The sequence below is a fragment of the Lutra lutra genome, chromosome 16, assembly GCF_902655055.1.
Source record: "Lutra lutra chromosome 16, mLutLut1.2, whole genome shotgun sequence".
Taxonomy (NCBI): Eukaryota; Metazoa; Chordata; class Mammalia; order Carnivora; family Mustelidae; genus Lutra; species Lutra lutra.
The window spans coordinates 41545068-41562530 of NC_062293.1; the positions used below are offsets into that span (position 1 = coordinate 41545068).

The 17463-nt window shown below is 36.7% G+C and overlaps 1 protein-coding gene and 1 pseudogene across 7 annotated transcripts in view; one reads left to right on the forward strand and one right to left on the reverse strand.

Moving 5' to 3' along the window:
- The window catches only part of NF1 (neurofibromin 1), a 265097-nt gene that overhangs the window by 191544 nt on the left and 56090 nt on the right, over positions 1-17463 (reverse strand). For all 7 annotated transcript variants that reach the window (XM_047705866.1, XM_047705868.1, XM_047705870.1 and 4 more), the window contains exons 2-4: positions 9755-9898; positions 7687-7770; positions 3161-3351 (exon numbers count right to left, since the gene is read on the reverse strand). In XM_047705866.1, the coding sequence (XP_047561822.1) occupies positions 3161-3351; positions 7687-7770; positions 9755-9898 (419 nt within the window). The remainder of the gene's footprint in view (positions 1-3160; positions 3352-7686; positions 7771-9754; positions 9899-17463) is intronic.
- Positions 15024-15427, forward strand: LOC125086613 (60S ribosomal protein L32-like; annotated as a pseudogene).

Below are 17463 nucleotides of genomic sequence, written 5' to 3' on the forward strand. Positions count from 1 at the left end.
TTTACAGAAAAGAGAGAAAACCACTCACTATGAATGAGAATTGGCACATACAAGATTATTTAACAATCTTAAGAGAATATAAAATATGCCTTAAATGATTAGAGCCATATAAAAAATTTTTAACTATAAAGAAGAAAAAGAAACCATTTAAAAAAAAAAAAAAACCAACCCAGCAGATCTGTAAAAGAAACAGAACTTCTGGGGCACCTGGATGACTTGGTCAGTTAAGCATCTCCCTCTTGATTTCAGCTCAGGTCATGAGCTCAGGGTTCTGAAATCAAGCCCGCATCCAAGCCACCCTGGGCATGAAACCTGCTTAAGATTCTCTCTCCCTCAGCCCCTCCCCCTTCTCTGAAAAGAAAAAAAATCAAATAGAACTTTTAAAATCACTGAGCCTTCTGCTTCTGGCATTATGTCAAATCAGATATTCTTTTTTTTTTTTTTTTAAGATTTTATTTATTTATTTGACAGTGAGAGAGGGAACACAGCAGGGGGAGTGGGAGAGGGAGAAACAGGCTTCCCACTGATGCGGGGCTCCATCCCAGGACTCTGGATCAAGACCTGAGCCAAAGGCAGACGCTTAACAACTGAACCACCCAGGTGCCCCTCAAATCAGATATTCTGAGAGCCCTCCCACTGCAAAACAATTAGATCTAGTGCAACTGTACAGTAATTCTGTGAACAGAGCAGCCCATCTTCTACATAAAAGAGTACTATGAGTTGCAGAACATGGTATACTTCAGCAGAAGTATACTTAGGATCTGTACCCCATATTTCCTTAAAAAAAAAAAAATCAAAGACCAAGAAATATCAAAAGCTAATGTTATTTCTAAAAGAGAAACATTTGTGGACAGGTAGCAGAGTCAAACACAGTAAATTTTCATGATTTGGTTTATCTATTATATATGGGATACAAAATCAATCTTCAGAAAGAACTGCCGTTCTGGGAACACCTGGGTGGCTCAGTTGGTTAAGCATCTGCCTTTGCCTCAGATCATGATCCAGGGTCCTGGGATTGAGCCCTAGGTTGGGCTCCCTGCTGAGCGGGGATTCTGCTTCGCCCTCTGCCTCTGTCCCTTCCCCTCCCCAACTGGTGCTCTATTGCTCTCTCACACTCTGGCTCAACTAAATCTTTTAAAAAAAGAAAGAAAGAACTGCCATTCTAGTCACTTGCATATTTTAAGTCACCTAATGCTATGAAGGCTATATTTACATCTAAATTAAACCATCATAGTGGCCTTTTAGGTGAGTGGTCCTCTAACAAGATCAGCTCCTTCTTCTGGCTCAAGCTACATGAAATGCGGTTGTCTAAAACATGTACTTCAGAGATCCAATTTCTGAGTAGTCTGTCCACTGGAAGCTACAGAAACTAGCTTATTCTGGAGACATTTAACTTCTCTTCTGGAAACAGTAAGGTTCAGGATATACACAAAAGTTGCCTATATTTACATGCATTGATGCTGCAAAATCCTATAAAATGAAACCTTTGGTGCCAGAAAATTTCTAGAGTTTTTAAAAGATGGCACATTTGCTGTATTTTATAGAGCAACTTACGTTTGGATAGACTAAAAAATATTCTATTATTTTGATCGTTGTTACCTTCAATGTAAAATTATTTCAAATAGTAAGCTAGTGTGATAGTCACTTAAACAAACTGATTTTTTCTTTTATAATTTTCACACCTATTCCCTAGATGTCGGTTACCTTGCTACTTAACTAATTTAATATTACTCAGAATATAAAATGTTATCACTCAAAAGATTTCATGAAGACATTGTTCTATTGTATAAACATAATAGCATCAATCATATCATACCATTAAACAAAATTCAATTTTCTTTGCATCAGGTCTGATCAGGAATTGAAGAATACTGCTGCCTAGCATCATAACTATAGAAATACCATTTTTTATTAAAAAGACAGGAGAATTTTGAAGTTAGCCAAGTCACCCAAAACACTATAGCACAAACTCTCAAACTATGATGCATATTCCATTCACACCTGTTTCTCCAACAACAGAAGAAGAACAAAGCTTACTAATGGAAGTCCACTGTTCACACAACACAGACAAGTCTAAAGATGAAGGATGTATCAATAAAGAGGGCTGTTTTTCCACATTCTATATTAGTCTTAGATTCACTAAATCACTAACTGATTCATATTATACTTCCTACTTGGTCATAATTAAGACCCATTTGACTCTACTTGGATGAGACAGGCAAATCATTTGCATGAAAGCAAGTTCCAGAGTCACTTGCTACACCATCGGTTATTATTCCATATGGCACCATCTACACATAAATTTCTTCCCATCCATAGCATATCACAACTGATGATCACATGAGTTTTAATCATCAATAAAAGCTTAAATCATGTTTATCATATAATATTGAAGCACAACAGTAAAAATATTAAAATATATATTTCATAAAATATGGTTAAAATGGAAGTATAGAAGTAGCAGCCTGATATAATGAATTTAATAGACTCTGAAACCAGTCTGACTTTAAAATTTGGGGCCTCCATTATTCAACAAAGTGCCTTAATAAATTCTTTGGGTATTAGTTTGTTTACCTATAAACTGGGGAAGTATCACCCACATTTCAAAGATACTATGAAGATAAAACAGTACAACATATACTGTAAATATTCAAAATATGGGAGCTTTTAGAATTCATACATTTAAAACACAGTCTACTTTCTGGAGAAGACTACTTTGCAATTACTTACTTCCTTATGCTTCCCTATCGTTAGGTTTTGATTTTGCTTCATAACTTAGGATCTTGTGATTAAGAGCAGAGCTGTGAGATCATTAGAAATCTGACTACTCCTCTCAGTTATTCTGATCAGCTAACTCCATTTAAAAGAATATTTAAAAACCCAACCGAAAACTCATACCTCGTGTAAAAACAAAAACCTGATCATGAGCAATAGATTTCCCTCAAATTTGAACTTTCAACTTCATAACTACTCACATTTAATTGTACCCACCAGCATCACAATACTACATGATAAAAATGTCAAAGAAATCAATGTATAAAATTCATACAAAAGTCCAAGTCAAATTCATTTCTGTCAACTTTTTATTTTTATGCAGACAAAAGAAAGACTTCTAAAATTATATTACTTCACAACAGTTCTACGTAGTTTACACACTAACCTCGTAGAAATGCGACTAAACACTGCATTGAAGTTGTTGCAGCTGAGAGAAAATAAAACCCCAGAGGCAGAATTCCGAAGTTCAGCGGCATGTTGGTTTCCTTCGCGACAGGTATGAAGAAAATGGCAGATTTCTGGCAACAACTGTTTGACCAACATTGTTTCATCTAATCTCATTGTGTCCTTTGGTTGCTGCAATAGAAATAATCACATAATTCTAAAACTTTGTTAAATTCACATGTAAAGATTTTCTGTATGAAATTTTTCAAACATGGGGTGCCTGAGTGGCTCAGCGGGTTGAGCCTCTGCCTTCGGCTCAGGTCATGATCTTAGGGTCCTGGGATCGAGCCCTGCATCCGGCTCTCTGCTTGGCAGGGAGCCTGCTTCCCTTCCTCTCTCTGCTTGCCTCTCTGACTACTTGTGATCTCTGTCTGTCAAATAAGTAAAAACTTTAAAAAAAAAAAAAAAAAGAAAGAATTTTTTCAAACAGACAGAAGACTTGAAATAGAATAATGAACACCCATATATTCATCACCTACACTCAACAACTGTTAATATTTCACCATGTTCACTGTATCTATACTCAGTCTAATAAACAGGATAGTTCCATCTTTCATTATTTTCTCTTTTTTTTCCATCTTTCACCTCTTTTCACAATGAAAGTCCAGCCCCCCATCCATTCTCCCTAGAATCTGCCCCCCCCACCACCACTCCTGTTGGTGCCCTGTTCATCAAATCCCTGTAGAAGCTTTTCCACTCCTAGGAATCCCAAGTTTATTGTGAGTTCCAAATAAACGTTACTTATATTCATTTATTTGTGGTGCACTGTGTCATCTGTCTCATATCCAAATAAATTCCTGGGTGTATAATTTACTTATTAAAAATAGTTTTGCTTTGCTTGAGCCATTTCAAAGTAAGTTACAAACATCATAATATTTCATCCACAGGTATTTTAGCTTCTCTTAAAAATAAGGACATTCAGGGGCACCTGGGTGGCTGAGTCATTAAGTGTCTGCCTTCCACTCAGGTCATGATCCCAGGGTCCTGGGATGGAGCCCCACATCTGGTTCCCTGCTTGCGGGAAGCCTGCTTCTCCCTCTCCCATTCCCCCGTTTGTGTTCCCTCTCTCGCTATCTCTCTCTGTCAAATAAATACATAAAATCTTAAAATAAATAAATAAAAATAAGGACACTCAAAAAATAAAATAAATAAGGACATTCTTGGGGCACCTGGGTGGCTGGCCACCAACTCTTGATTTCAGCTCAGGTTATGATCTCAGGATCATGAGATGGAGCCCAAAGGCTCTGCGTTGAACACATAGTCTGCTTGTCCCTCTCTCTCCTCCTCTGCCCTTCCCCTTTCCTATCGCGTGCACACACACTCTCTTTAAAATAAAATCTTTAGAAAATAAAAATAAGGGCATTCTCCAATTTAACTTCAATACAATCACCACATCAAACAACAACAAAATTCCCCTTACATCAGCTAATACGCATTCTATATTCAAATTTCCCCAACTGCCCCCAAAATGTCTTTCATAACTTTTTTTTAAATATTTTACTTATTTATTCGTGAGAAACAGAGCTAGTGAGAGAGAGCGTGAGGCAGGAGGAGAAGGAGAAGCAGGCTCCCTGCTGAACAGGGAACCCCACAACATGGGGCTTAGGCCCAGGACTCTGCAACAATGACCTGAGCTGAAGGCAGACAGACACTTGACCAACTGAGCCACCCAGGTGACCTCAAAACGTCTTTTTAATTCAATCAGGATTCAAAAAAAGGTTCAGATGATTACAGCATGATTCCTTTAGTCTCTTTATTCTAAAATGACTGCCCCCCCAAACACTTCATATACATCATTTTATTTTGACTTTAAGAAAATGGGCCTTACAAAATGTTCCACATTGTTGATCACGATTATTTCTTAGTAGTATGAGACTTGTAGTTACTGTATTTTCAATAGCTGGAACCTACATCTAATGGTCTGATTAAATTCAGGTTAAACACTTCAAGCAGTTCAGTAAAATTCATACTGTATCATATCAGGAGTCCATAATGCCAGGTGGTCCCAATGTTAATGACACAGCAAGCTAGACAACCTTACTGTTAATATCAAACTCGCTACTTTATAAAGTAAATCTTTTCACTACAATTAACAAAATAACCAATGGATAAGCTATCCTGCAGATGCACCATTCCACATCAATATGTCACCTAAGCCTAATAATAATCATGTATGAATGACAATTCATACAATTTCAGTAATACCAAGCAAAGAATAAAATTGTGTATAATTATAGGCTATCCTTGATTCTGTAATTGCAATCCAAGTGCTTATAGATGTAAATACACTGTAACATACAGACAGAAAATAAACAGATATCACAAAACCTCCAAAATTCAAGTGGCAACGCCTGTATCTTACAGGCCAAACAATAGAAATGCTGAAACTCCAATTAATAAGCAAGGAAAAATTACAGAAGTATTCAATCTTTTGAATAATGGTCATATATGCAGGAACAAAGATCGCTCAAATTCTACAAAATTTTACTCATAATAAAATACTAGTAAATATTTGATCATTTCATTTAGCTATTTCAACTACTTATATGACAAACACATACTTGCAGGCTCACTTCTTAAACTACCTCACCGAACTTCAATCTAAAAATGAAAATCAACAGACAACCATAACAACACTGTAGGCAATCCAAGAAAACAAAATTATTTGATAACATGAATAGCATTATTTTTAATTATAAATTCAATGAAAGAAATCCATACATTTTCAATAGAACAGAGGAAGATATCTTATGCATTATATAAGTTATACTATGCTTACTTATTAGAGTTTTAATTAGGCTATCTCTAAAGAGTATCAATAAAACAGGGGCCAATAATACCTTAATCATTCTCCAAAATACATTTACCATTACCTCTCAATTACAAATGTTAATAGGGAAAAGCTGCAGGACTGACAGAGGCAATAAACCACCCGACCCATCAGAACATGGATATGGCTAATGTACTGGTATTTATAATCAAAGCAACAAGACCACTATAGAGAACTGGCTCAAGATGTTTAAAAATCGTTCACCTTCCCAATTACATCATCTTATTTAACAGCACTTTTGTTTTTTCACTCTACTTAACAAATGAACAACAGCATATCACAAATCAATAGAAAGCACCAAACTACAAACAGAACTAGCTCACCCTCAATTTAAGTAAAAAACTTACAAAAACTGTCTAACAATTTAGGAATACGCTCAAGGGCCAATAAAAAAGAGTTTAAAACATTATGTTTAGGTTTTGGTCCTATAGTCTTAAATAGATCTCTTCCCCTAGGATAAATAATTGAGTACATGTAATTATTTTTGCCCTTCCTCAAACACTATTGACCATTCCTTCTCTTCCCAACCACAAAATCGTCCTCACATCCAAGTCCTGCCCATCTAGGCTGATTATAGAAAACAACTGTAACATGCTGAAGAGAGATGCAATTCTGAATAAAAGCAAAAGATGTGTCAAGGAAGAGGGACCATAATAACCCTTAGAATGAATAGACAGATCTTTAAAATGAAGGCAATAAAATTTATATACTTACTAAACAACTACCACGTTCCAGTAAGAGTTAAGGTTATCAAAGTATAGAAACACCTTGCTTTATGCAACAAAAATATTCTCGAAAAAATTCTCAGTAAGTCATGGTTGAAACATACTGAGATAACTATTTAGAGGAACCCTAAGAAAGAACTGTTTTGTATTCAACTACTCCTCCACATAACTATTTTATATATTCATAATTTACACATAACAAATGTTTTTAAGGTAGGATCTCTTGGTAATAGTTGTAATTTTTTAAAGTCCACTTTTATACAGATTTGAAAAGTAAAATATTAAAATCAGGTAAAATATTGAAATGGGGTGGCACCTGAGTGGCTCAGATGTTAAGCGTCTGCCTTCGGATTAGGTCATGATCCCAGTGTCCTGGGATTGAGCACCACACTGGGCTCCCTGCTCAGCAGGAAGCCTGCTTCTCCCTCTCCCAGTCCCCCTGCTTTTATTTCCTCTCTCACTATCAAATAAATAAATAAAATCTTTAAAAAAAAAAATTGAAATGGGGCAGGGAGGGGCAGGGGGAGAAAGATTACTCCTGATCACATTTTTTCGCATCACATTTTTTCACAGCTAAGCAATACCACAGGCCTAACAATATCTGGAGAAATTAATTAAATCAAATAGTGGCTTTTTTTCATAAAATCTTTTCTAAACAACCTGAGACAGAGATCTAAGTGGCTCAAGCTTGACACTTTATAAGTAAACTTGGTATTTATTTAATTTACAAAAGATGAGAAAATAATTCTCTTGAAAACTGTATATACTGTTAGCTCTGTTAACAAAATTTATATTCATATGTCTTAGACCAAAAAAATCTGCATGACTTTTCTTGTCCACATCTATACTTTGGTACATCAGATCATTCTCAAAACTGAATTCACAAAACCTGCCTATTTTAGATTTACTTACCCCAGCAAGACATTTTTCCAGTGTATCCAATATAATCAACTGAGAGAGATATAAATTTTTTTCAGCAGCTTCTCCAAATATTCTCTAAAAGAAAAGATATTCAGAACAGTAAAGGTTGGCTATTACTCTCTACTGAATCAACACACATCTAAAAAGTCAGGGACTACAGATTAGGAAAAAAAAACCCAAGTCTTCCATTTTATCTCCCAGATTAGACTATATTTAAATCTGTTATTTCTGATTTTATCTTAATGCTCACACGAAATAAATTCCCAGGCAAACAAAAATGGTGGTATTTATTACAGTCTATCATTAGCCTTATAAAGTGAAAGAAAGTAACTTTGGTTTATACTTTAAAAATATATAGGATTTAAAAAATGAAACAAGATGGGATCGGGAGGCATACAAACAATACGAGACTCTTATCTCACAAAACAAACTGAGGGTTGACAGGGGGTGGGGGGTAGGAAGAGCGTGGTTGGGTTATGGACATTGGGAGGGGGTATGTGCTATGGTGAGTGCCGTGAAGTGTGTACACCTGGCGATTCACAGACCTGTACCCGAGGCTAATAATACATTATATGTTAATAAAAAATTAAAAATTAAAAAAAAACTTGAAAGAAAAAAATATACATATATAGGATTTAGATATACATACAGATCTTAACCAGAATCTTGCATTGAACATTTAACCACACTCAATGCCACAAAATAATCAGTCTCAATTCTTACAGCAACAAAATACTGTAACACCAATTACAGTGAATTTAAGGCATATGCTATCCTTAAATTTAATACTATGCTATTCACCAACAAGGAACTATGGTTTCCACAATTGAGTTTACTCAATAAGCCTAAATGAATGCCAATTATCACAATACTGCTTTTGTTTTTGTTTTGAAAAGAAGGTTCCAATATTAAAATATTTTCACCTAACTGGGAACACAGCCACATATTTATATAAGCAAAATCCTATCACCATGCCCCACACACTGTGCAACAAAAGAGCATCACAAAATCTTACAAGTATTTCTGTAAAGCACTTTACATATTCATAAGAGGTCCTGCTTTTTTTTTTTTTTCAGAAAAATCTTAAATTTTTTTCTATAAAGAAAAAACTTCTTTGCATGGCAAATGATTGCCCACACCTCCCGTTTATCAATTTTCTAAGTTTGGGACATCGCCTAATGAAGTTTTTTATAAAGAAAACACACTAAAGATGTGACTGTAAAAATAAGACTGATTCGCACAATGTACAACCAGACGTCAGTCTCATAGCTTAATACAAGCAATATAAACTGTGGTTAGAAGTGCTCAAGACAGAAAAAGCAGTTCGGAATTAATCAAGAAATATCCAAATCAGCTGTTTTGAATTGAGTTTGAAGGAGATTTTAGATAGGGACTGACAGAGGAAGGAATCCCCTGAGAGAGTCGGGACAAATGAGATGTTCAAAGGTTCAGAGAAAGAACCGGTTGGGTAACCTGAAGTCTATGGAATGTAAATAGGTTTTATAAAACAGGAAAAAAGGCAACTGTGAGCTTTTGACCATGGAATTACTTGCTGAAATTGCTATTTGAGGAAAATCATTTCAACAATGGGATCTCTACTATAGAATCTGTCACAGGTTACAGGAAGAAGGAAATAAAACAGCATCTTCATAAAAGCAATCTCACATTTTAACACTACAAGGTCATATTTTATTTATTGTCTACTTAGGACTAAGACAATCTAGTAAGTAAATATTCAAAGCAGCAGCTTAGGAAAAGATTTTAATAGATTACTATGTTACCAATTTATATATGACCTGAAGTCTGTATGAAATCCTAATTCCAAAAAAATAAAAAGAAAAGATAGGGTCGCAAATAAGAGAAGTATCTAAGAGAAAAAAAATCAAAAACTAAAATGAAAGTTAAAGGTTACCTGTGCTCATTCACAAAACACAATGAGTGTTTATAACCAGAGTCCACAGAAAAGGACTTTCCATACTCTAAAGTATGTTGCTGTAAGTCTTTAAATCAGAAGGAAACCAAAGCAAATTCCCCCACAAAACAATGACCCAATACTCACCATATTGTTAACATTCTTTAAGATAGTGGTGAGGCCGCTGATAACCAAAGAAAACTTGTATTTGGAAATATTAATAAGACATTCCTTGTTGTGTTCGGTACTGACTTTGGTATGCGTGTTCTGCTGTCCTGTTTTTATTGGAAGCTAAGGGAAAAAGAAAATGTTAGCTTATACATGAAAATGACTAAAAAGAACTATTTTTCACTGAAACTCATGAGATTTTAGGGAAATTTTTATCCGCCACGGTGACCTATGTTTGTATCCCAAGCTCCAATTTTCAATAGAAATTAGCATTTATAGCAAATCTAAACCTCTTGAAATTTCAATTTTTGCAGCTTTCTTTCTCAAAGTTGTAAACCTCTACCTACCTACAAAATTAAAACTTTACCCAGTATTACATAAGAGATGATGACTCATAGAAATAGAGCTATTTCCTTGTAGCTAAAAATTATTTCAGAGGATGCCTGCAATAAAATACATACAATCTTTTCCCCGACACATTGAACTCCAGCATTCAAAGAACAGACCAAGAACATCTCTGCCCCAGACCTCTAATAAATAATGGCAAATAACTGTGTATTTTTCAGAAATGAGAGTAAGCTATATAACCTAGAATAAACACAGTAAGACTAACTCAGGTAAGATGACCACCCTCAGGTACACAGTTGAGGGAGGAAGAGAACAAGAGACAGGTAAGTTTCATGGGAAAAAATATATATATCTTTTAAGGGGACCACATTTACATTTATCTGAGAATGAGTTAAGTCGCACTGCCAAGAAGCTCATCTCTGCTCTGTTCAAAGGCAGCATTTTGTATTGAAAGCATTATGAATGTATCCACTGTTTAAATATTAGATCCTGCTAATGCTAACAGAGAAGACTTGTGAGGTTTTTTTTTAAATACTTATTTATTTACTCAGCAAGAGTAAGAAAGCAAGTGAGAGAGAAAGAGAGAGATAGAGAGAGAGAATAAGAGCCAGGGGAGGGGCAGAGGGAGATCCCCACTGAGCAGGAAGTAGGATGTGGGGCTTGATCCCAGGACCCTGAGACCATGACCTGAGCCAAAGGCAGATGTTCAACTGACTGAGCCACCCAGACGCCCTTAGCATTTTGATTTTTTAAATAGTGCAACCAAAAGTGGAAAGAGACCAAGTAGCATGCCCAAGTTTGTCTAGTCAGTTAATAATAGATCACTGATTTGATAATAAATACTGAATAAAAGAGGGGAAGCATTTCTAGGGCTTAACAGGAGGTACAGAATTACATGTTAGTTTTAAAGGTTACAGAAGGAAAAAATCTGAAAGGTGTAAGAAAGGAGAATTTTAAAAGGCAGTGGCTGCAATATAGCTTGTAAATCTCCCCAGCTCTCTTTCTAATGGTTAATTTTATGTGTTAACTTGACTGGATCATAGGATGTACAGGTATTTGGCTAAACATTATTTCTGGGTGTATTTCTGAGGGTGCTTTCAGATGCAATTAGTATGTGAATAATTCAGTCAAACAGCGGACAATGCACCCCACAAAGCCCAAAATACAAGAAAATAGGAACAAACCACTTTGAGCTATAAAACTGGTGGGTATAAGCATCTCTGCAAAAGAAACCAGAGGGAAGTAGAAGGTCTGATGGATCTGAGGAAAATCCCAAAATTCTATTCCATTCTCAATCAAAAGTACAGCAGGCCATCTTAAGAACATTACCTGACCAAAAAAATAAGAACATTAGCTGAAACATAGGGGTTTGTTTTGTTTTTGTTTTTGTATATTGCAATTTGCTCATGAGTACAAAAGGTCTACCATAATGGCCTGAGAAGAGAGCACACTTTTTAAACAAACCATCATTATCTAACAGAAGTTTTTGCAGTGATATACTGTATCAACAATGCTCAATACAGCAGCCACATGTGCTATTAAGCACTTGTTACATGGCTAATGTAAATGAGGAATCAAATGTTAACTTCTATTTAATTTACTCACATTTAACTTTAAGTAGCTATTGGACACCATTGGACAGCACAGTTCTAAACTAACCAGCTGAAGAAGAACCCTTTTAGGATGAAGCCTACATTGAGAAGAAATTGATGAGATTCACTCCAAACTGACAACAGGGACAACTGGGGACAAAGGACCAAGGTCCAGATAAAGGTGGTAAAGAGGAAGAAAGCTAAAGGAGCTCAGAAAGGATGAGATGATGGGTTTATTCAATTTCATGAAATAGAAGAGCTCTAGATCCATGAAGAGAAAAAGCTACCCTGGCTCACATTTCCCCTCCACCAATTCAGGAAAACTATTTTCAAATATAAATGAGCAACAGCAGGGGCACCTGGGTGGCTCAGTCAATTAAGTGACTGATTCTTGATTTCAGCTCAGGTCATGATCTCAGGGTCGTGGGATTGAGCCCCACATGTCGGGCTCGACTCTGGGCTTGGAGCCTGCTTCAGATTTTCTCTCCCTCTCTCTGCCCCTCCCCCCACCCCACCCCCCAAAAAAGAGCAATAGCAAAGAATGTGGTCAAATCACATGTGAAGCTACCATGAGGAAAAAAAATAATAAGAAAAAAAAATAACATTGCAACAGAAAATGAAAGTGTGCCCTAAAGTCATGTTCCAAGCAGGTCCTTCTGTTGAGGGAAAGAGAAACCATCAGAGATAAGGGTTGACACTGAGGGCTGAACTGACAAAACTGCAGACACGAGGGGGCCTCAAATGCATAACTAGTAGAAAAGGCTTAAAAGTTAAGCCAAAACTTCTGAAAAAGCAGAATTTCAAAGTCTCACAGCCTCAGGAAAACAAAATGATCAGAGTTCAGTACCTGCCAGTGGAAGGAACCTAGTAAAAAACCCCATTTTTAACTAGAAGCTCCAGAGGGCTACATCCCACAGAAATGGGAGAACTGCAGCAACTGGAATGCTTTTTTTTTTTTTTTAAGTTTATTTATTTATTTAAATAATCTCTACACCCAACGTGCGGCTCAAACCCAGAACCCTGAGATCAAGAATTGCCAGCTCTTCTGACTGAGCCAGTCAGGTGCCCAAGCAACTACAACTCTTAAACGCTACTAGTAGGAATGTACATCAGTAATTATTTTGAAAAATGTCTGACACTGTCACTAAAACAGAATATATACATTCTCAGCGATTCCACTAGGTATACACCCAACAGATCTATGTAAATATATCCACTGAAATATATGTGCAAAAATGTTTATAACAGCATGTTAATAAACCGAAAACACTCCAATAGTCTATCAATAGCAGAAATGGTTTTAAAAAGCAATATATTCAAAGAAAAACTATATAGCTATAAAAATAAATGGCTTACAACTCTTAAGCTTAATCTCACAAATATGAGTGAAAAGTTGGAACAAAATATCACTTACTGTACGATTATGCTACATAAATTTCAAAGACATGAGAAATTCAAGTCAGGATAGTAAAGACCCTTGGAAAGAACAGGTAATGACTAGAAGGAAATGCAGGAGGAAGGACTGCTAGCACCTTATGGATACATCGGTGTGTTTACTCTGTCAACATTTATTAAGCTGTATATTTACATATATTTGTGCATCCTTCTATATGTTTAAGTTGACAGAAAGTTTGTAAATATATGTATTCAACTCCATGAGTTCATAGTGATACTAAAAAACTAAAACAAATTTTGCAACAAATGAAACCCAAATCAAGGAGAAGCAAAGTAGTAATGAAGATAAGCACCCTTAGTGGACACAGAGGAATTACACACTGGCACTGCCCAGCTCCCCTTCATGGAAGGACTTGTTGCCTTAACTGCTAGAAGTATTCAGTCAGTCCTTCAGGGATTGCCTCACCTGCAGAGAATGACCCTAGCCAAGGTCAAAGCCCTCCTGGGCAGCTCACACCCAGCAGCCAACTGATACGGCAATATAAAGGTCTACACACCTACACCTAATTCTGGGCAACTCAGAATGGCCAATTCTGGCACCAGAGCTCCTAAAAGGGGTTGGCCAAATCTAACACCAGACCTGCACTGCACCATGAATTCAGCATCTGCCCAATCCTCCCTCCTCCCAGGTGCTGATCCCAAAGGAAACCTTAATGAACATCCTGCTCTAGGCTTCCAGGGCAGCTGGCTGCAGATGCTAAGAAGGGGTTTTAAAGCTGGCAATGGAGGAAAAATAGTAACTACAAAAGCAATGAAACTAAAAGAGTATTACTAAAATCTTTGCTCTCTGGAAAAAAGATAACACAGCCAATAGAAGCTAAGTATGAAAGCCAAAGGTCTCTCTGGAAGTATATAAAGACGGTCTCCTCTCTTGTAAAAGGAGGACAGAGAAACCCATAGACCAGAACCAACACTTAGTTATCAGAGTTGCTGGGCTTCAAAGGTTAAATTCCCTAAAAGGCACATCTGCTATGCCAAGACCAGAGCCCTGAGGGGAAAGAGTAAGACAAATATAATGGAAATAAGTAGTCTGTGGGCCCAAAAATCTCCTATTTCCAAGGTCCCCTAAATCCTCTCTGTCTACCATAGTGGCCCATTACTGCTTACTAAGCGATGGCACCCCCAAACTTGTTTGAAAACAATCAAAGACCTCTCCCCTGAAAGACAATAGATGTTCCTCGCAGGATTTGCCACCACCTCCTCTACTAGCCAAAGGGGTAAGAGAGAATTTTCTGAGTGTTGAAACTTCTTATATCTTGACCATGATGATGGTTACATGAATACATGCCATTTAAATGTCAAAACTCAGAATTAAGTTGGTATAAATTCAAAAGAGAGTGTTGTAACATTAGGATGTTAAATGTAATCCCCATGGTAACCACAAACAAAATAGCTGCAAAATACACAAAAAGGACATGAGAAAAGAATTTAAACATTCACTGCAAAAAATAAACACAAATGAAGACAGTAATGCAGAAAATGAGACCAAAAAAAAGCTATGGGGTATAGGGGAACCAACAGCACAATGATAGCAGTAAATTCTTATCAGTAACTATCTTAAATGTGAATGGATTAAACTCTCCAATTAGAAAATAGACATTGGCAGAATAAATAAAAACACACAACCCAACCACACACTGCCCATAGGAGACTCACTTGAGATCTAAAGACACAAACAGGTTGAAAGTCAAAGGGTAGAAAAAGGTACTTCATGCAAACAGTAACCAAAGAGAGTGGGGGTAGCTATACAAATTATCAGACAAAAGAAACTAAGTCAAAACAAGTTACAAGGACCTTCCCCTCTCTTCCTCTGCACTGCCTGCAGAGGTGGCAGCCATCTCCTCCTAGGCATCATGGCCACCCTCAGACCACTGGTGAAGCCCAAGATCGTTAAAAAGAGGACCAAGAAGCTCATCCAGCAGCAGTCAGACCGATATGTCAAAATTAAGCGCAATTGGTGAAAACCAGGCATTGACAATAGGATGCACAGAAGATTCAAGGGCCCGATCTTGATGCCCAACAGTGGTTATGGGAGCGCTAAGAAAACAAAGCACATGCTATCCAATGGCTTCGGAATTTCCTAGTTCACAATGTCAAAGAGCCTGAAGTGCTGCTGATATGCAACAAATCCTACTATGAAGAGATTGCTCACAATGTCTCCTCCCAGAACTGCAGAGCCACTGTGGAACAAGCAGCCAAGCTGGCCATCAGAGTCACCAATCCCAATGCCAGGCTGCACAGCCAAGAAAATGAATAGACAATGTATGTGAACGTAATATTTGTTAATAAAACCACAAAGCTACCAAAAAAAAAAAAGTTATGAGACAAAGAAGGACATTATATATTAATGAAAGGTTCAGTACAGCAAGGAGACATAATATTTAGACCATCAAAGTGTAAGGAAAAACTGACAGAATTAAAGGGTAAATTACTTCTACAATAATAGCTGGAGACTTCAATACCCCACTCAAAATAATGGAGAAAACAGACAACTTAGGGACACCTGACCAGTGGTTCAGTCAGTTGGGTCTGCCTTTGGCTCAGGTCATGGGCGCAGGGTCCTGGGATTGAGCCCCAAGTCAGACTCCCTGCTTGCAGGGAGTCTGCTTTTCCCTCTCTCTCTGCCCCTCCCCATTGCTTGTGCTCTCTCTCTCCCCAGTAAATAAAATCTCAAAAAGAAAAAAAAAAAAAAAAAGGAAAAAAATAGACGACTTAAACTACAATAAGCCACTAGGCCCAACAAATATCACAGAACGTCCTACCAAACAACAGAATACACATTCTTCTCAAGTACATATGGGACATTTTCCAGGATGACCACAAGCAGGTCAAAAAATTACATAGAAATAGTTTTTAAAAGATAGATATCATACAACATATCTTCTCTGAGCACAATGGAATAAAGCTGGAAATTAGTAAACTAAAACTTGAAAATTCACAAAATTGTGGAAATTAAACAATATGCTTTTTTAAATTCCAGTATAATTAACATTGTGTTGTATTAGTTTCAGGTGTACCATATAGTGATTCAACAATTCTATACATTATTCAGTGCTCATCATGATAAGTGCTCTTAATCTTCACCCATTTCACCCAACCCCTCACCTCCACTCTGGTGACCATCAGTTCATTCTCTGTATTTAAAAGTCTGTTTTTGGTTTGTCATTTTTTTTCTTTGCTCATTTGTTTTGTTTTTTAAATTCCACACATGAGTGAAATCATATGGTATTTGTCTTTCTCTGACCAACTTATTTCACTCAACATTATACCCTCCAGCTTCATCCATGTTGTTGCAAATGGCAAGACTTCATTCTTTTTAATGGCTGAGTATATCCATGGGGTGTGTGTGTGTGTGTGTGTGTGTGTAGCACTTCTTTATCCATTCATCTATCAATGGACATTTAGGTTGCTTCCATATCTTGACTAGTATAAATAATGCTGCAATAAACACAAGGCACATATACCTTTCCAAATTAGTGTTTTCTTTGTGTAAATATCCAGGAGTGTAATTATTGGATCACATGGTAATTCTATTTTCAACTTTTTGAGAAACCTCCAAACTGTTTTCCATAGTGCCTATACCAGTTTGCGTTCCCACCAACAGTGCAAGAGGATTCCTTTCTCTCCACATCCTCATCAATACTTATTGTTTCTTGTGTTGTTGATTTTAGCCATTTTGACAGGTGTCAGGTGATATCTCATTGTGGCTTTAATTTTCATTTCCCTGATGGTGAGTAATGTTGAACATCTTTTCATGTGTCTGTAGGCCACCTACAGATCTTCCTTAGAAAAATGTCTGTTCATGTCTTCTGCCCATTTTTAACTGGATTATTTTAAACAATATACTTTTAAACAACCACTGTTTCAAGAAGAAATCACAAGAGAAATCAGAAAATACCAACAAATGAAAGTACATACAATATGCCAAAACTTGTGGGATGCAGTGAAAGCAGTGCTGAGGGGTAGGTTTATAGCTATAAACATTTAACATTAAAAACAAGGAAGATTCCAAATCAACAATCTAACTTAACAATATAAAGAACTAAAAGAACAAGTGAAATCCAAATCTGGAGGAAAGGTAACAATATGAGAGCAGAGATAAAATAAGAATAGCAAAATAGGAAAAAATCAATGAAACCAAAAGTTGGTCTTTCAAAAATACCAACACAACTGATAAACCTTTGGCTAAATGGACTAAGAAAAAAAGGAAGACGACTCAGGTTAGCTGCACCTGGGTGGCTCAGGTGGTTGAGCATCCAACTCCTGATTTGGGCTCAGGTCATGAGCTCAGGG